Here is a 20,807-nt window from a genome sequence, read left to right as displayed (position 1 = left end):
ATTTTCTACCAAATTTTAATATATACATGAAAATCACGTAGAAAAAATTATCAGAGTGATATTTGAGGTAAAATAGATAAACCAAACAAAAAAAAAATTATACACGAGTTTAAGTTAGATAAAAGAAAAAGAAAAAATATAATTTCAATCGAGTAATTACTAATGAGTTAGGTTATTTGGATCAAATTTTATGTATTGTAAATTTTACTATAAATATATGTTTTGTATTATTTTTATATATTAATATATACCGGGGGCGGGTCCAGGGTCGGGGATTAGGGGTATCCCCATCCCCACTTTTTTATTCGTGGATTCCCCATCCCCGTCCTCATCCCCGGTCAACTTGGGGATTCCCCAATCAAAACAGGTGCGGGTTTCGGGTTCCCCATTGGGTATGGGGATTTTTGTCATCCCTAGGTGAGCATTTGGACCTATTGATCGGACCGGACCGGTGAATCAGACCGGAACGGGCCAGATCGAACCGTTTTTTGGACCCCCGGTCCAGTTCTCGTTTCTAGGATTTCAGCAAAACCTGTTTGGTCTTTTTACCTGTCCGGTCCGGCCGGTTCCGGGTAAAAATCGGTTTTTTTAAAAAATTGTATTTTATGAAATTATTTAAAAAACATATATCATTCGTTTTAAGTCGGATTAACATACAGTTTTTTCCAAAGTGTAATTTAGAGTTGGTAAATGATTTTAGACTATAATTTTGTTGTTTTTAGTGTTATATTTGATGAGTTACAAACCTTCAAAAATGAAATATCAAAGCTAAAATATTTCAGCTTTTCAGCAAGAATTTTAAACTTTTGTATTCTGTGAAAATTTTTAAACAAACATATATCATTTGTTTTAAGTCGGACTAAAATGCGATTTTTTTAACTTGTTATTTATAGTTTGTAGATGATTTTAGATTCTAATTTTGTTGTTTTTGGTATTATATTTAATAAGTTACAATCTTTCAAACAAATGGTATAAAGTATAAATAATTAAAGTTTGACTAGTCTAAAGAGCACAGTAAACAAAAACATATTCATTTTACATGGCATTATTGATTTAAATTATAAAGGATATTAATCATCCATTGATGGCCTAACGGGTAAAACAAGTGACACTTCTCCCTTTGTCAGGCATGCATGGGCCTCGAGCTTGCAACAACCAGGTTGTCAAAAAACAAATCGGTTGAGGTCCTCAATTATCAAAAAGAAAATTATATAGTTTATCTAAAATGGATATATATATATATATATATATATATATATATATATATATATATATATATATATATATATATATATATATATATATATATATATATATAACCGGCTTCATTAAGTTATCTAGTTACAAAACATTAATTTAACAAAAACTAGAAAACGTATTGATTTTAATAAATACAAAAACATCACAACTTCTTTTAAACACTAGGAATAATATATTTGATTTTTCGAAATCTTCCCTTTCCAAGTATATAATTTTTGATCTTAAATTCAAATTTCATATACAGTTTTATAATTTTTAGGACAATGTTTCAAGTATAAGTAAGATTTACCATTTTATTTGAATTCAAACAAGTATGTCGCATACAACTCTTATCAAAAAAAAATGTTGCATAGAAAAAAGGAGTTGCACATGATAAGAACAAGGCAAGTAAAAGTAAGAAAAATCTAGTAACACGCACTGCATTAAGTACTCAGAAACTACCTTCCTTTCTACTCATCTAAGCAAACAACTTAATACTCTATCATCGTCAACATGTTTAGATTAAAACAAAACAAAAAAAAAAAAAAAAAAAAAAAAAAAAAAAAGTAAATGTAAATCACAATCAAACAAAAATAAATAAATCTTGAAACTATGGTGTTTTTTTTGTCTTCTCAAAACTTGATGGTATTATTAATTTAAGTCAGATTGGGTCTTAATTGGTTTTCTTGTCTTCCGCATTACTAGTTGATGCCAAGGCTACCGTGGATTCATCCTCATCCTCTCCACCAAATCCAAATTCGTTCACTCTCTTTTTGTCTACCGGATAAGCCCATCTTTGATACAAATATATCAAAAATATCACATCTGCAATAACAAAATCAAATTAAGTTGTTTGTCGCAATTATTATTCAAAAACTTTAATTGCTTGTTCATGGAGTTACTTACCATCACGGAAGACAGAAAGTCGATGTAGAATTGGCATTTTGATGACAAATGCAAAGAGATCATCAATAATCGTATTCAAAAACTTGTATGTCATCTGCCTCCATGGCATATGAGCAACTGATTTCAGCTTATAATTGATGAACAGCTGTGGACACATCATAATGAAACCTACAACAACAACATATAATTAAATCGGGTAGTAGATTAATGTTGTAAAAAGAAGAAGTGAAAATTGTTTTTTTTTTTTTGTGTTTAGAGGCTTACCAAACATGTATACACAGCTTGTAAGGGAAGAGAGAATCCATGAATACCAGCTCTTATGGGTTTCATACATGAGTGAATAAACAGAAGAACAGGCAACAAGTACAAAAAGTACGTAAGACAAATACTTCATTGCAAGATCATCGTATTCTTTTGTCTTGTTTCCAGAGTAGGTATCACGATCACTGAATTTCAATTTAGGTATGGTCCCACTTCTATCGATCTTTTAACAAAAAAATAAAAAGAAAACATAATTAGTTGAGAGGGATTATATATTTGTATCTATTTTTAAATGTGCATATATACCTCAATGTGCATTGCTTTCCCTATTTTCCAAAACTCAATGCAGCAACCGACTCCAGAACTTGCAAGAATCATCCATGAGGTGTCGTTGTCCAGAAGGTAAAGGAAGACAACTAGCTGACAAAAGAAACTCACAACAACTGATTTTGCTGAAAGTCCTTCCATGGATTTGTTTTTGTTCCAGAACTGTATGTCTACACAATAACAACAATTTATTGAGAAATGCTTCCCAGAATAAAAAAATAAATAAATAATATATGATTTTTGATATCATATTTACCGTTTTTGAATGCCAAAAAGTCAAAGACGGAATGAAGCAGTGAAACAACCATGGTGATTCCCAGGAGATAGGGGTTTCCTTCCACAAACACTCTCTGTATTAACAACAATATCATACATTATTATTATTATGGTGTTTTTTTTGCTATTAAAAGACCAAAATACCCCTCCATATGTATTTTATACATGTAACAACCTTCTAAGGGCGTTTTTGCTAGCCAAATGGAACTACGGAAGGAATTCAATTCATCAAATTCCATGTTTGATGAATTTCACCATTCCTAGGGATATGGGTGGAAGGAATTCAATGCGATACTTTCTTTTGCAATTAAAAGACCAAAATACCCCTATGCCTGCATTTTATACACTAGGGGTATTTTGGTCTTTCAAATCCAGCTGATTCCTTCAAATTCCATGTATGATGGATCTCACCATTACTAGGGATGGGTGGTAAGGAATTCAATTCCATACTTACGTCTACTATTAAAAGACCAAAATACCCCTGTGCCTGCATTTTATATACACTAGGGGTATTTTGGTCTTTTAAATCCAGCTGATTCCTAACATAACTAGGGATGGGTGGTAAGGAATTCAATTCCATACTTATGTTTACTATTAAAAGACCAAAATACCCTCTATGCCTGCATTTTATATACACTAGGGGTATTTTGGTCTTTTAAGAGGATTATGAAACAGAATACCTTAAGCTCATCAGCTTCTCCTTCGAGCATACTTCCATAACTGCGATGAATCTGGAATGACTGATCAATCTGCAGGAAAAGCTGCCATTTGGTCATGCTTATTGGTGCCACCTCTAGATGAAGGGGCAATTCGGTCACTGTATCATTGAGGGCTATGAGCTTATCTCTAAGTAACCAGAATTCATTGAAGAATACGGTTGGATAATAGTTCCCTGTTGTAGGCTCAAATTTCATGTCTGTAACTAAAGTCAAGAAACTCAAATTGTTATGAAGTGAAAGAATGACAAGTTGTTAGAAGTTGGAGGGTGTTGATGAAAATATTGTTGGTATATGCACACCAAGAAAAATACATACTTTTGAAATATCAAAGACACAAGGGAATCTGATTCCTTCCAATTCTTAATAACACATTTTGATTTATAAATGTTTTCATGACAAATCTTTTTTTAAAGTTTATGATCTTAATTAAATTAGAATCTTAGGCAGGGTTTTTCTTCATTCCATCATGGAATGAAATGAAAACTTGTGATACTACCCACTTCATTTATAAAGCCTGCAACAGCACATCTCTTTTTGAGAATTTCATGAATTTAAGTAAATTTTAATTTTATCTTCATTTATAAAGCCTTCAGTTTTTTAGTTTTGTAAACAATAAATTCTATATTTACAAGTTAATAACATACAGGATAGTTTTAAAACCATACCTTCTCCTTATAGTTAAATAATATATAAAATAGTTTTAAGACAATAAATGCATTAGAAAACTGAATCAGAAAAGGATACGAGGAGCAACATTGGGTGGAATAGCACGCTGTGAGTACCTGAAAAATGGGATAAAAAATCACACGTCATAAAAAAACTCCATTTTTGGAACAAAAATTTAAGCCTCAAAACTATAAAACAAGCCAACCAAGTAGCAAAATGTGATTGGAGAGTTAATAGTGATATTAGGAAGCAACATACTTTGTAAAATCATCAACTAAGTTAATAGTGATATTTGGTTTCCAATATGAGATATATTCCACAGGACCTTCATCCTTTAAATCACCTTGAGGTTCTTCAACACCCTGAGTAACAACATAACATACACATACATTCAAATTTCACATTATTAGCCATAAACAACCAAGTTGAACACTTGAACAAACAAACCTCAGACACTGCTTCATCATCACTAGTGCCTTTAGAGTTCCCCAATAAGCTCTTCTTTTTGTTTGCTTTTGACTTTGGTAAGTATGCAACAACAGCTGCAAATAAAGATATGATTCATTAGATACATATGCAGAATTAATTATATATTGACTATATTGTCCATTTGGTCAAAGTTGACTTGATGAGATACAAAGTATTACGATGAGTCAGCCCAAAGGCAGCTAAAGGCTGATACTCAGGGTCATTTGGGTCTGCTGGATACCCTGAACGTGCAAAGAACACATGAGAATATAGACTCCCATTATGCTTCAAAGCCTGAAATTGAAATGCAATTTACATTAAGTGATAGTATAAAACGTTAAAAACCAACATATATTGTGTGTTGAAATAAGGGTGAAGCATCAAATGTTTTGAAGATTATTATCACCTCTGATGGATAATACTTTAAGGAAAGAGTCCTGGTGCTTTCTGGGCCCCAAACTGCGTAAGGTATGTTTGATTCATGCCATATAAGTGCATCTTCATTCCCAAAATCATTAAACTTCTCATGTTCAGAGACATAGAACCACATATCCTGGAGAAAAGATTCATGGAAAAATAAGTTTCAGGTTACATACAAAAAAAAAAGCCCAATAAAGTAACGTAAACATGATAGAAGAAAAACAACATGATCAGAGTCAACAATCAACAAATAAATTAGACTATTAGAGAACATTTGATTTTTCTCCATATGACTTTCTGGTAGCCATAACCAACCACAGAAACTTGTAGGTGAGTACTTAACAATTCAATTAACATTCTCAAAAAATTTCCAATTTTTCCCAACAAAAATGACACTTTGATGATTTAGGTCAAACCTAATCGGTTTAAAATGCAAAAATGTTAGTTACTTCACTTGAAATACGACAAATCATTCCTTCATGTATCACTAGATATGTAATTCAATGCGGTCAGCAAAAGAAACAACAGCAATTAGTTTTAAGAGCAACAAACACTAAACACTTTACATCCGAACGGATGGTGTAATTCGTTGACATGTTAATCAAAACGTAGTGACATAAATAAAAGTGAAACAAATAAGAATTAGGTTAGCGTGTATCATTTGCGATCCAGATTTAAAAGTAAAGTGATTTACACAATGAATCACGAATAACGGAGTGTGTGTGAAAAGCAGAGGGAGAAATAGAAACGGACCAAAAGTTCAGCCTTGTGGAATAGATTGGAGATCTGAAGAGCAGGTTCGGAGCCAGAAGACGAGGGTTTACCACCGGGAGAGAAAAACTTGGATGCGAAGTAATATATGACAGCTACCCTTATGATTCCGGTAAACATCTGACCAAAACCCTGCTGTTGCTGTGGTTGTCCTCCTCCACCACCAGCGTCACCGCCCTCCACCGCAGCCGGCGGCGCCATCTTGTTATCACAGTCCGCCGGTTGTATAGTTTAGAGAGAGAAAGAGAGATGCAATCTAGCAGAGACAGGAGTAGGAATTGAATGGAAAGGCAAGGGGGTGGGTTATTGGGGACTCCGATTATGCCATCGTGTGCCTTTAAACAACTGTGGAGTCGCACGTCAGCCTTCTATGATGATAAATATCAGGCTTCCTCTTGATCACGTTAAAATTGCATATAAAATATCATTATGAGTCTTTGGATATGTACTTTTAACCTAATTCTCTTATTATTAGAATTAGGATATTTAAGTCATATAACAAAAAAAGATAAATGCTCACTGTTTTCAAGTTTTAAACCATATCGAATAATATACGACGACAAATTCAAAGTTAGTTACAAATTTTATTATTTAAGAATAGTTGCAATCGAAAGGCTCACACGACAAAGTACTGTACGACCTATCCTCCCCAGAACCAGCAGCAGGGAAACAACAACCGCAACTACAACAACAACACCGACAACATCGGCAACAACGCGGGGCCAAACCACACCTGTTATGGATGTGGAAAGACTAGGCATTTTCGTCGAAACTGCCCCAACATCAACAACCCCGGGAATGGAGGAGCAGGGAGAGTGCTAACCATGGGTCAAGGAGAAGCGGTTCAGGATCCCGCTGTTGTCACTGGTACGTTTCTCCTAAACCAAACATATGCATGCATCCTATTTGATACCGGGGCAGAACGAAGCTCTGTGAGTAATAAATTTAAGCACTTGCTAAAACAACAACCCCAGAAGCTTAATGAAACCTTTACGGTGGAAATGGCTAATGGAAAAACAGAATCAACTGGGGAAATCTACGTAGGATGTACCCTTGACCTTAAATCATCACGTCTTCTAAATAAACTTTATGCATGTAAACATTAGTAGTTTCTATGTGATTATCGGCATGGACTGGTTAAGCCCCCACCATGCTGAAATTATGTGTCACAAGAAGGTCGTTCGCCTTCACCTCCCAAATCGCGAAACCCTAATTATATACGGAGAGAAATCCAGTGCGAACCTTTGTCTTATCTCGTGCATTAAGGCACAAAAGTATCTAGGAAAGAAAGACTTGACGTTTCTGGCTCACATAGTGGATAAGTCCAAGGAGGAGGTCAATATTCGGGACATCCCCGTGGCTTGCGATTTCCCGGATGTCTTTCCCGAAGATCTTCTAGGGATACCCCCAAAAAAGACAAGTCGAGTTCCGAATTGACCTTATGCCAGGAGCTACACCCATCGCCAAATCGCCCTATAGGTTGGCTCCTGCGGAGATGCAAGAACTGTCCAGCCAACTCAGTGAGCTTTTGAACAAACGATTTATCCGACCCAGCTTCTCACCTTGGGGAGCTCCGGTTCTCTTTGTCAAGAAAAGGACGGTTCCTTTAGGATATGTATTGACTACTGGGGAATTAAACAAGCTCACCATCAAAAATCGTTATCCACTTTCGCGAATCGACAATCTATTTGACCAACTCCAAGGAGCAAGTTGCTTCACTAAGATAGACCTGCGATCCGGATACCACCAACTCAAGGTCCGGGAAGAGGATATCCCCAAAACTGCTTTCCAAAATCGTTACGGACATTACGAATTTGTTGTAATGCCCTTCGGTCTAACGAATGCCCTGCCGCACTCATGGACCTGATTAATCGAATTTGTCGACCATTCCTCGACAATTTTGTCATTGTTTTCATTGACGATATCCTAGTCTTCTCGAAGCGAAGAGGAGCATGGCCAACATCTCCGACAAATCTTGGAACCCCTACGAACCGAAAAGTTATACGCAAAACTCTCTAAGTGTGAGTTCTGGCTCCGTAGTGTGAAATTTTTGGGTCATGTTGTTAGTCAAGAAGGGATACATGTGGATCCTTCTAAGGTTAAAGCCATTGAAGGATGGGAGATTCCAACGACACCCACGGAGATTCGTCAATTTTTAGGTCTCACGGGATATTACAAAAGTTCATTCAGAATTTCTCTAAGACCGCCAAGCCACTTACCATGCTTACACAAAAGGGTGTGCCATTTGAATGGACAGAGAAGCAAGAAGTTGCCTTCCAAACTCTGAAACGGGCTCTTTGTAGTGCACCAGTACTATCATTACTAGAGGGAACGGAGGACTTCGTAGTTTACTGCGATGCTTCAAATCAAGGGTTAGGTTGTGTACTCATGCAGCGTGGTAAGGTAATCGCTTATGCATCCCGAAAACTAAAGACACATGAGGTTAATTATACCACCCAAGATCTCGAATTGGGAGCAGTGGTCTTCACCTTGAAGATTTGGGGGCACTACCTTTATGGTACAAAGTGCACCATTTTCACTGACCACAAGAGTCTCCAACACATTTTAAATCAAAAGGAGTTAAACATGAGGCAGCGAAGATGGGTTGAGCTGCTAAACGATTACGAGTGTGAAATCAAGTACCACCCAGGCAAGGCTAACGTGGTAGCTGATGCCTTGAGTTAGAAAGAATACTCAAATCGTCGTGTGAAAACTCTTTCAATAACCATTCAATCCCATCTGCCCTCGCAAATCAAGGAAGCCTTGTCCGTCTGTGGGTGGTATGAGGTACTGAAATGCAAATACAAGCCCAACTCCTCATGAAATTTCTTCCAAAACCTGAAAGTAAAACGCATGTCTCAATTTGACACTATCGAGGCTGGCACTCCATGTCGTGCTACCACCTCTCTCACATAAATCTTGGCCATTCTCTCTACAGAAGAACTCTCACTCATAGCGAGGAAGTGAGCGCTCCTCGTCGGCCGATCCATAATCACCTAAATCGCGTCAACTCCACGCGCCGTCCTCAATAATTTAGTGATAAAGTCCATAGAGATATGTTCCCACTTCCACTGGGGAATCTCCAGAGGCTGCAATGGGTCATGTGGACGTTGGTGCTCTGCCTTAACCCAACGGCAAGTCAGGCACCTCTCAACTACCCATGTCACATCCCTCTTCATATAGGGCCACCAATAATCTCTCTTCAGGTCCAAATACATCTTAGTGGCCCCTGGATAGATCGATAATCTCGATCTATGCGCCTCCTCCATTAGTATATGCCGAGCTCCGCCTGTATAGGGCACCCAAATCTGCCCTCGGAAAGGCATAAGCCCTCGACTATCCGTCACAAACTCAGACACCTGCCCAATTACTCGCTCCCTCTTGTGGTTCTCCGGTTTCACAGCCTCCACATGTGCCTCTCGAATGGTATCTAAGACTGGAGTCATCACCGTCATCCTCATACACACATCTCGGATCGGAGCACTCGTTGCTCTACGACTCAGGGCGTCGGTTACCACATTAGCCTTTCCCGGATGATACACAACCTCGCAGTTATAGTCTTTCACTACATCCAACCACCTCTTCTATCTCATATTCGGGTTGGGCTTATCCATGAGATACTTCAGGCTCTTGTGGTCCGTGTATATGGTATACCAAACCATGTATAAATAATGACGCCAGATCTTGAGGGTGAAGACCACCGCCCCCAGCTCTAGATCGTGGGTGGGATATATCGTCTCATGAGGCTTCAACTGGCTCGATGCGTATGCTATCACGTGCCCCCTGTGCATCAGCACTGCACCCATCCCTAATATAGATGTGTAGCATCCTAATTTCCCGATATCAGTTTAAATCTCTAAGAGTCATGTTTCAAGGGAGAGTCGATGTCACAACTAGGAATTCTATGCTTTGTAACAACAACAATGATAACATTTGTGAACCAAAAATGCGAAAGCATGTATGATGATTATTCAATAACAACCACAGTTTCATCAAATACTTCATACAGACACTTCAAATAGTCCAGTAAAGATTGGAAACATTATAAATCCTGGTTTAAGTCCATTTTGGATTAGGATTTCCTTATTGGGCCTAATGGGCCAATATGCTTCCAATTTGATTATTTTAGACTTCGAACTCTTAAATGGGCTCTAATTGGACCCACATTCATGAGACTTAACCTTTTTGGGCCTTATAAACCTAAAATGAACTAGTTTATCTTAATGGGCCTTATTGGGCCATAACTAATTTAATTAGCTCTAATGGACTCATATCCATTCTCTTATACAAAAATTGGGTCGTGAACTACTCTAAAGGCCCAATGGGCTGAAAAGTATTTATTTGGGCCTCATAATTTCGAGCCAAGGCAAGTAATGGCCCAAATTAATCCACTTCCTCCTTCTAGCCCTTCTCTCGGCTCAACTATATAAAAAAAGGGGAAATTAAGGGATTAAGGAGGGTTAGCCACCTCCTTATTAAATAATGGACTTCCATGCAAAGTTCACATACCTCCATGCACCCATCCCTTCACCTCTCTCTCTTCTTCCCTCTCTTTTTCTTCCTCTCGGCCGAGGCTACCCACACACACACACACATCACCATTGCAAATTACTTCAACTCTCTCTAAGTCTTTAAGAACATCTCCTTACCTTTCTCAAAAATCTCGAAAACTTAGAAGGGCTTCAAGAGAATCTTTCACTTATACCACCATCCTTGGTAAGTTTTTACTTAAATCCAAAGTTTAACCTCTACATCTCATCAAAAATCATCTTTTCAATCATTCAAATTCATGATCATACTCCTTAGAAGCAATCTAAGCCCAAAGACTTCTAAGGAAGCTTGTTAGGCCGAAAGATCTCATCATTTTCATCCTTTCTTCTTCAAAAACCGAAACATCAAAGCTAAGGTGAGTTCATACCCCTCTATTTTCGGTTTCACATTATTTATGGGGGAGAATACAAGTAAAATGTGTAGATCTATGTGTGTTTGTATGCTATGTGTGATTTTTGTGTTTATGTGATATGTGTGTGCCAAAAATGAAAGGGATTTCGAGATCTATAGTTCAAGGAGGAAAAATATGTGATCTAGGAAGTATTACACTTAACAAGTTAAGAAAATCTACCATATAAGGGTTAAAATAAACAAGTTACAACATAAAACTCATTATTGGGCTATTTTTGTCAAATGAGCAAAAGTTTGGGGAAAATTATCATTCACGGTTTTTATAATGACCAAAAAGAGTCCAAACAGTTGAAATAGAAGTTTTTATGAATATTATGCTTTTCAAAGGACTAGAAACGAAAATTTTAGTCTATTGGGCCAAACTTTGGGCTTTTCGGCCCATAGGCCCAAAATTGCAAAAAAAAATGAGTTTTAAGGGGCTGAAATGGTAAATTTTCCAAAACAGGGGGTAAAAGGGGTAAATAAATCTATTTCAGGGTTTAAAATGACCCTCTTTTCCAAAAAGGATCAAAAATGCAAAGTTTTTGGATTTTGGGTAAAAATTGTAAAATTTGCGAAAAGTTTGGACTTTAACTGAAAATCCTTTACCAAAGGGGCTGAAACTGCCAAAGAGTAAATTTTGGGCTAAAAACATTATTTAAATAAGTCTATGGGCCAAAAATGCAAGAAAATAGTTTAAGGGCCTAAAATGTCATATTTTTTTTATAAAAAGGGACTAAGATTGTCATTTTTATTAAAGAAGGGCCGAATAGGTCAACCAATATTTTTGAGTCAATTATTTTATTACTAAGATATTTGGGTCAAAAATACCAAACTACAACTTATGAAAATAGAATGAAGAATATACATATATTTTCAAATATCGTTATAAACAATCGACAAGCTTTGTGCCTTTGCGATTTAACAATTGTTCAATCAAACTTCCGACAATTATACTATACATAAAACAAGTCAATATTCAAATTTTTGGGCTTGAAAGATTTTAAACATGCTTATTGGGCCTTCGTGACCCATTAACATGACTTTTGGGCCCAACAATAATAATAAATGTTTATTGGGCCTCCTGTGACTCAATTACATGCTTAAGGGACCCTCAATGGCTTTTACGTGCTATTGGGCCTCAGTGGCCCATTAGCATTGCTAGTAAGGTCCAAGTAAATCATATGCGAAATGGGCCAACGCGTCCTTCGTATACTCGACACCCTTATAACAAGCGTGATTAGTAGGACATCGCGGTCCTCTTCTCTTCGTCTGTTAGGCTTACCGGCTATTCAAGTAAACAAAATCCAGATCGTTAATCAAAGTTAATCAAATTCATTTGGATTAAGTGAGTAATAACGGGCGACACCAACAAGTGTCGGTCATAGTCTGTAGTTATAATCAAAGTCTCCTGGAGGGAGAGCGAGAGTTTGTGTATAAATCTATACGGGGGTGACTCGCCCACACCTCAGCTGTTCGCTACAATTAGACTTGGCCAGTCTAGGGTGAAAAAATCTTGATCAAAACCGACGTTTAGAAAATCCCATGATAGGCGAAGTAGTCATTATTATGCATGATTATAACGACTCACATAAATAAATCCAATACCATCCGAGTAATTAAGGTAATTCGTAATCATTAGTTGTGACGGTATAATAATTCAAAACGATCATACTATTTATTGGAAAACATCGGGTTTTCCGGGGTAATCAACATTAATCACTTGTACTTTTAATAACTACAACGCCAAACTCCTCATATATATTCACGTTTTGAAATCATTCTTGCATAAACCTATGGATCTTCACACTTTTTGTATAAACATTTGCGGTTTCAGAAAATATCGGATTTTTTGGGTTTTATAAACTATACAAAGCATTTCCATACCAAACCTGCTTATGAACTCACCAACATTCCGTATGTTAACGTTTTGAAAATAACTTGTATTCTCAGGTAACAGGTAAGCTGAAGAGTAATACCAAGTATGTTAGGATGGTATGTTTTGAAAACTTTCAAACAATTTATGCTACGAAAATGTAATATTTAAACAATGTACTTGATGTGAACAATGTCAGTTGTAATGTATTAATGCATGGTGATGTTTATGTTATGTTTCATGTATAATCATTGTGATGATATTCAATTTAACTCACGCGAGCCCTTGAACGTTTCAGTCGTCTGGTTCGGGGGTGTGACAGTCGACGAGTGGATAGGCCAACTTGTTGATCAGTAATCAAATAAGTCGCATGAATTTTAGACCCTACTCGATCAGTTGGAGGACCCAACTCGAAGAGTAGGTGCTGGAAAGTGAAAACCCTAATTTTTAGGGTTTGCACCCTATTTAAAGGTCCTTAACTTTCCTCCTCAGCCTCCCTTGTCACCTTCACGTCCAGAGAAACCCTAATAGCTAGCTAGTCTCTATTCTTTAGTGTGTAAGACCAAAAGAGCATGTATTGGAGCATTTCTTGAGGAGTTAAGAGCTTGGAACAAGGAAGAGCTTGTAGATCCAGCCTTTCCAGTGTTGTGACAACAAGATTGAGGTATAAAGCTACCACCTTTACATTTCATTGCTTAGATCTCCCTTTTTGGGTAAAAGAAATGGTCATTTCTAGGGCATTTTGGGGTCACACTCGGATTTGAGCTTGTCACACGGGCATAGTTTCAGATCTTGACTTCCCAAGGCCTTATGGACATAAAGCCTCAAGCTTTATGTATCCCTAGCCCTCCTTCATGTCCAAAACCTCTTCTTAATGCTAGTTATGAGTGTTTTAGCTTCATAAAACCTTGCATGCACGTAAAGTTAGCAACTTTACGGAATAACAACACCCTAGGAGCATAGATCTTCTATTTGGAGCTTTGGAGCAGCTTAAAATTGTCTGAATGAGTGATGGACTGAATGGGACTCGACAAGTTGCATGGTTGAATCGACGAGTCGGTTGAAGATTGCCCGTATTGGTTTTTCATGGACTCGGCGAGTCAGTAGGAAGACTCAACGAGTTAGTTAGGGTTCTTCCTGATATTTGGACACGTGTAGAATCGACGAGTTGGTGGGGAAAATCGGCGAGTTGACTCAGGGATTTCACGATTTTCTGAGTTTTAGAGGAACTCGACGAGTCAATAGTTGGACTCGACGAGTTGGGTCAACATGGACTGTTGACCTTGACTGTTGACTTGGACTTTGACCAGGGTTGGCCATGTTTGAATGTTGAGGGTATTTGGTAAATGAGTATTTATGAAAATTGATCATTGGTGGTTATAGGTGTTGGAGTTTGGGGCAGTGTTTCGGGAGCATGATTTTATGGTTCAGTTCGACATTGCAAGGTGAGTTATCATCACTATATCAACATGGTATAAGGCACCAAGGTCGACCCTTTGTCTGATTTGTGTTCGGATATTTGCTTGATATGTTTATTGACTTGCTAGATCTGCATCCTGGTAGTTAGGATGGTATTACATTTAGTGACCTGATTTAGGTCAGTAGCTTGGTATATGGGATGATGTTATGTTAGTGACCAGTTAGGTCGGTATCCTGTTTATAGGATGGTTGTTGTGTTAGTAATATGTTAGTTCGGTATGATTATTTATTATATACATGTTAGCGTATGATATTTATGTTCATATGATTGATTAGTATGGGGGTTGGGTTGAGGCAGGTCTTGCTTCGTGCTGTAGACCAACATACCTAGGGCGGCTTGGATAGATTGCAAGCCCAGGAGGGCACATGGTCAGGCCGAAGGCCCAGCGAGTGCTCTGGATAGGTTGAAGGCCCCGAGAGGGCGGTCCACGTACCGAGGCTCGGAGAGTGGGCCAGGTAGACTGAAGGCCCGGTGTCGGCGGTCTAGTCATACTGTAGACTCAGAGAGTGGACAAGGTGGATTGAAGGACCGGTCCGGACGGACCAGTCACACTGTAGACTCGAGATGCATGGATGTTCTGTGTTTGTTATATGATATGTTATGGTTGTATGAGGTTGGTATTTTGGGGGGTAACTCACTAAGCCTTTGAGCTTACGTTTATCGATTATTGTTTCAGGTGCAGTGGATGACTGCGGGAAGGCGAAGGCGTGACCATACACTTCCTCATATTTTGAATTGGATTTCTCGGATACTCTGATACGAAACTATTTTGAAAACAAATTTGTAATAAATCTTAGTTTGAGATGTTTTAAAAGTAAATTTGGCATGAATTTTAAGGGTGCTACAAGATGCATCGCAGTAAACCACAAAGTCCTCCACTCCCTCAGGGAGGGCTAACACCGGGGCTTCGCACAATCTCTGGTGAAGAGTCTCAAATGAGGCATGCTGCTCGGGACTCCAAATAAAAGTAACACCCTTTTGGGTCAACCTGGTGAGAGGGACGACGATCTTGGAGAAATCTCTGATAAATCTCCTATAGTAGCCGGCCAATCCTAGAAAACTCCTGATCTCGGTGGGGGATCTTGACACCTCCCATCTCATAACCGCCTCAATCTTGGCCGGGTCGACCAATATCCCATTCTGGCTAATGAGGTGCCCCAGGAACTGGACCTTTCGTAACAAGAAATCACACTTGGAGAATTTGGCATAGAGCCTCTCCGACCTCAAAACTACAAGAATCTCTCTCATATGCTCCTTGTGCTGCTTTGTGGATCTCAAATATACCAAGATATCGTCGATGAACACGACCACCAATCGATTCAACATAAGCCTGCACACCCGGTTCATGAGGTCCATGAATGATGCCGGTGCATTGGTGAGCCCGAAAGGTGTCACCACAAACTCGTAGTGCCCATAACGAGTCATAAAGGCTGTCTTCTGGATATCCTCCGTGCAGACTCTCATCTGATGATACCCAATCTTGGAAAATCAAGACGCCCCCTGTAACCAATCGAACAAATCGTCGATCCTCGGAAGTGGATAATGGTTTTTGACCGTCAGCTTGTTCAACTCTCGGTAATCAATGCACATCCGGTGTGAACCATTCTTTTTCTTGACAAAAAGGATCGACGCTCCCCACGGCGAAGTACTCGGTTTGATAAATCCTTTCCCCAGCAGCTCCTAAAGCTGTAAGGATAACTCATGCATCTCTGGTAATGCAAGGCGATTAGGTGCCTGGCGATATGCGCCGCTCTCGGAACCAAATCAATCCGAACTCCACTTGCCTCTCGGGAGACACACTCGGTAACTCCTCGAGAAAAACATCCGGAAACTCACTCACTACCAGAAACTCAGCGATAGAACTCGGTCTCTTAGTAGCTACCCCGCGTATCCATCACATACGCTAAAAGCCCCTGCAACCCTGCTATAGACTCTGTCTCGCTCTGGCAGTCAAGCAGAAAGCAGACCCATATCTGGTACCCTCGCCATAAACTGTAAGCACTCCCCCACTAGGGTCTCATATGGTCACCATCTAACGCTTGGAGTCGATTACAACTCCGAACCGACTCAACCATTCCATGCCCACAACGACACATACATCACCCATCGCGATCGGCACTAGATCTATCGGAAACTCAACACCAAAAATCTCGAGCACACATCCCCGGATCACATCAGTAGCAAACATCTCATGCTCATCGGCTATAGATACTCTCAAAGGTCGACTCAATGCCTCACTCGGATACTGATGTGGTGACTAAATGCTAATGACACGAAGGATCGACTCGCACCCGAGTCAAATAACACCAAGGCAGGTACAGAACTTACAAGAAAAGTACCTATACACTACAGAATATAAGCACAATATAACTCAAAATAGAATAAGTAAAAGAACACATATCGGCCATGACTTCTGGTGCTGCGTGGACCTCCTCCGCTGTTAGCTGAAAGGCTCTCCCACAAACTATTGGTGTCTCGACCTTCGCTGGTCAACTCTCGGTAGCTCATGAAAATTCATGTGCTGATCCCTGAAGCAGCTGGGGGCACTCAGCCTTCCAATGGCTGGTCTGGTTGTAGTGAAAGCAGACTACAAACCCCTTGGGGCAATCCCTCGTCATATGCCCTTCTTTGCCATATTCGTAGCAAATACCCGCTCGACATCATCCGTCATGACTCTTGCCGCACTTCCCACAAGTGCGGCCTTTCTGGCCCCCTAATCTTGAATCAGTGGGCTTAGCCCGCTTGGCTGCCGACTGCGACTATGCCGGCCACCGATCTCTCCCCTGAGACTCTGCCTCCTCCCTGGCCTGAGTCTGCAACTTAATCTCCCTCTTCCGGGCATTTTCCCGAAGCTCATCAAATGTCTGATAAGACGAGTTCGCCACGAACTCTCGGATATCCCTCCTCGGAATGCTCAAATATTGGCTCATACGTGCCTACTCAGTAGACACGTGCTTAGGGCAGAACAACGCCCTCTCGTGAAACTGTTGGATTAATGTCTAAGTCCATAACTATAATTGGTAAGACTTGACCCGACCCGACATGGTCCATTTGGGTTGCATGGCATCATGCACTTGGATAGACTAAAATGAGAGAAATAACACTTAAGGTTTATTAATATATTATAAGTTCTAATATATTAATAAGATTATTTAATTAGTATTGATTAATAATTGATTTAGAATTAATTATGTGATCAAAAGAAGACTAATTAAATATACGGGTTGATTGTGTAAATCATCCATACTTATATAGTGGGCTAATGCTCCATGGATTATCAAGTTGGGCTCAAACCCATTGGATGCTCCATGGATGCTCCATGGTGTATTTGAACCCATGGATCCAAGGAAATGGAAAGCCATGACAATTAGGGTTTACCCTAATTGTAACAATTATATAAGCATCTTATTGATGTGAGAAATCAGCCACTAGATATGCATGGAGGGCAAGCTGATTCTTGAAGTGTTCTAATTTCTCTCTAAGTTATTCCAAGTGCTTATGGTGTTGTGTGAACCATTTGAGGTGTCACACTTGGGGCACTAGGCACTCAAGCTTCATGAAGACAAACACCAACAAAAGGTATGTTATTCTAACTTGTGTTATTCAAAGTTTTTTATGCTAGAATAGAACAATACCTTGGAAAGTTGATATTTGCATGTATAGTAGATAAAACATAGATCCAAGGTATTTAGGGTTGCATGTACACTTAGGAGTGTTAGATTGCTCAAAACCCAACAGTGGTATCAGAGCCTAGGCTTGTTTTCTTGTTGTACTTGCTTAAACTGCTTAAAAATCGACTTTTGGTGCTGTCTGCCCAGCAGACTTGCCGAGTCCATGAAGGGACTCGACGAGTCCACGGCAAAATGCATCCAACTCGCCGAGTTTGTTCATGCACTCGACGAGTTGGACCCCCCAGACAGCATATTTTCGAGTTTTGGTGCTGGAATTGATCTAGAATCATTACCTTTGACTGTTTTGGGCTTATAAAACTTGTTTTGAATGTGGTAATGATTATGTTAAACCAATTTCAATGCTATAAATAAAATTTTCAAGTTTACATGTGTTCATGTTATTCTTGAAAATTGTTGATTATGAATGATCATGCTTATGAGTTTTGCTAGATCATAGGAATTGTGTGCAAATTGTTTGGTGATATAATTCGTGATCTTGTTGAAAATTGTATGGAGTTCATAACTTGTCCTCAAGTTATGAATTTTCAAGAATTTTATGTTTCCTTGATTTATGAGTTAGTTTAGATTGATAATGAAAAAATTATGTTTTAGTTGTTTTCAATCCATATTAGTCTAAAAGAAGTTCATAAAATATGTTTTTGTAACTTGTCTTCAAGTTTTGTGAAAAGTCATATTTATGAATCTTAAAAACTCATAAAGTTTTGTAGGTTACATAAAATGTAAGAGTTTTTTCCATTAAATAGTTTAATGACTCCATAACTTGTCCTCAAGTTATGGATGTTGAAGAGACACTTCTTTAAAGTGTTTTTAAAGAATAAGGGGTTACATTAAAATGAAGAGTCTTCATTTTAATGAACCATTAAACTCATAAGTTATGATTTAAAGAGTCTTGAAATAGTTTCAAAACTTGCCCTCAAGTTTTGGAATTTGAAAAGTTACTCCTCATGTATACTTTAATTCCAAATTGAACATTGAAATTTTAAAAGGTTTAAAATTCAACCCTTATACTATTATTATAATTTTAATTATATACATATGTATAAGAGGAAGTCAATCTTACCGTTAGTAGGCCTCATTCACGAAGCCGGTCTATAAGGGGGTATAAGGTTACTGCCTATAAAATGGCAGTTTAATGGGTGTCCACTCTCACCCACCGTTTCCTTGACTAGTAGAGGGTCGTTAGCCGAACGGGTAGGAATGGACTATAATTCTCCCTTCATTAAAAGTATAATGAAAAATACTAAGTAACTAAAACTTATAAATTCCCAATCTTAGTTACTTAGAAAAATGTGAAAAGGTGCTAGCCCATAAAATTACACTTTGTACCTTACCAAGTCGTTAGTGGAGCGTGTGTGGTTAACCGGCACACTAACATGGACTAGTAAGAGTGGCAAAGGGTAACTTGACTTTATTATAGATCGGTGGAGCGTGTGTGGTTAACCGGCACATCGATTAGGTAATATTATTGAGGGTACCAAGTCAATTTGTATGGTTATTCACACCTTGTTTGTGATCCTCGGCATCCCAGTCACAAACTTGGGAGGGCACAATCGAGATTCAAACATGCCATTGAAAGTTCAATGTATCTCAAAAGATCTAGGAGTTTCAAAACCAATAAAACCTAATAATAAAATATTTCGTTTTCATGGTGGAAATTGGTAAATCGTCATTTACCTACCTTCAACTATTTTATAATTTGGATTACGGCATCCCTCTTCCAGTTATAAATAGGTTGTTGGGTCCTAGCCTTAATATTTCATATTGGGTGTTATATTAATGACTTTAAATCAACTAACTTGAATTTCTCCCATTATAGATGTCTATTTTAGACAGCTATGGTCTTCCCAAATCTTTAGGAACAAGCTTCCAAATGAAGATGATATCCCAAATGGCAATCAAGGTGAAAGATCAATCCCTTTGTTGGCATTTGTGGGACTAGAAATCATACTTCACTTCATCCACCTCCTCCAATAAATCTCCCTATCCCACAAGTTTTAAGACTTGATAAGTTCTAAGTCACTCAATCCCTATTGGCAAGCAAAGTCCATATGTGCTTAGATCTTGGGGATTAAGCCACATATTGACAAGTCGGGAGAGTCGGGTGTCGAAGTCTTGAGGTAGCTGGCTGCTGACTTGGTTCTTCAGTCACTCCCTGATGACAGGTCGCGACAAGACCCTTAATGATCTTACCTATTTGCTTGATGATGCTAAATCAACAATGATTTGGAGCATTAGTAAAGAAAATTGGATTGGAAGATCTACTTTCCAAACCTATTTGGACATTGAAAATGGTGACATTGGAGGTCCAGGAAAAACTTTCTCTTCCCAATGGAAAGGGATCGGCCATAGTCAACTCGGTTGACCAAATGGTAAAGAGAAAGGTTAAGTCTGTGATAGTCTCATGTACCGTTTCCAAAGAGTCCATATGATTCTGTTGCCAAAGGAAAGACATTGGTTGCGAAGCTGCTAAATTTACATGAAACATCTTAAGGATGGTAAAGTCAATAGGTTTGACTCTACTTCAGGTAAAGTCCGTTGTCTAACTCTATTAGGTTTCTATTCTGAGATTCTTATTGCATAATGTGATGAGGTCATATGTTGATGTTTTAAGAATCAAAGAAAAAGTGAAGAAACTTAAAGGAAGTATATGCTGATTCTGATCGCGAAGATGGATTTCGATCGCATGGTTCGGTGATCAGAATTTTGAGTTGTTACTTAAGAGTTATGATATATATTGCCTAGGAATAGATAACAACAAGTTTTCC

At 38.5% G+C, this 20,807-nt stretch overlaps 1 protein-coding gene across 1 annotated transcript; it reads right to left on the bottom strand.

Moving 5' to 3' along the window:
* Positions 1-1,630: 1,630 nt before the first annotated feature.
* LOC111886298 (uncharacterized) lies at positions 1,631-6,432 on the bottom strand. The gene is made up of 12 exons (XM_023882532.3): positions 6,036-6,432; positions 5,269-5,415; positions 5,042-5,156; positions 4,842-4,936; positions 4,653-4,756; positions 4,473-4,510; positions 3,690-3,925; positions 2,990-3,083; positions 2,713-2,903; positions 2,410-2,629; positions 2,146-2,313; positions 1,631-2,064 (listed from the first exon to the last, which is right to left on the bottom strand). Exons 1-12 carry the CDS (start codon positions 6,252-6,254, stop codon positions 1,913-1,915), a joined length of 1,779 nt encoding a protein of 592 aa, XP_023738300.1. The 5' UTR covers positions 6,255-6,432; the 3' UTR covers positions 1,631-1,912.
* Positions 6,433-20,807: the final 14,375 nt, after the last annotated feature.

Source organism: Lactuca sativa, chromosome 2, assembly GCF_002870075.4.
Source record: "Lactuca sativa cultivar Salinas chromosome 2, Lsat_Salinas_v11, whole genome shotgun sequence".
Lineage (NCBI taxonomy): Eukaryota > Viridiplantae > Streptophyta > Magnoliopsida > Asterales > Asteraceae > Lactuca > Lactuca sativa.
Note: the sequence above shows the minus strand (reverse complement) of the source record. Positions and strands in the feature narration are given on the sequence as shown.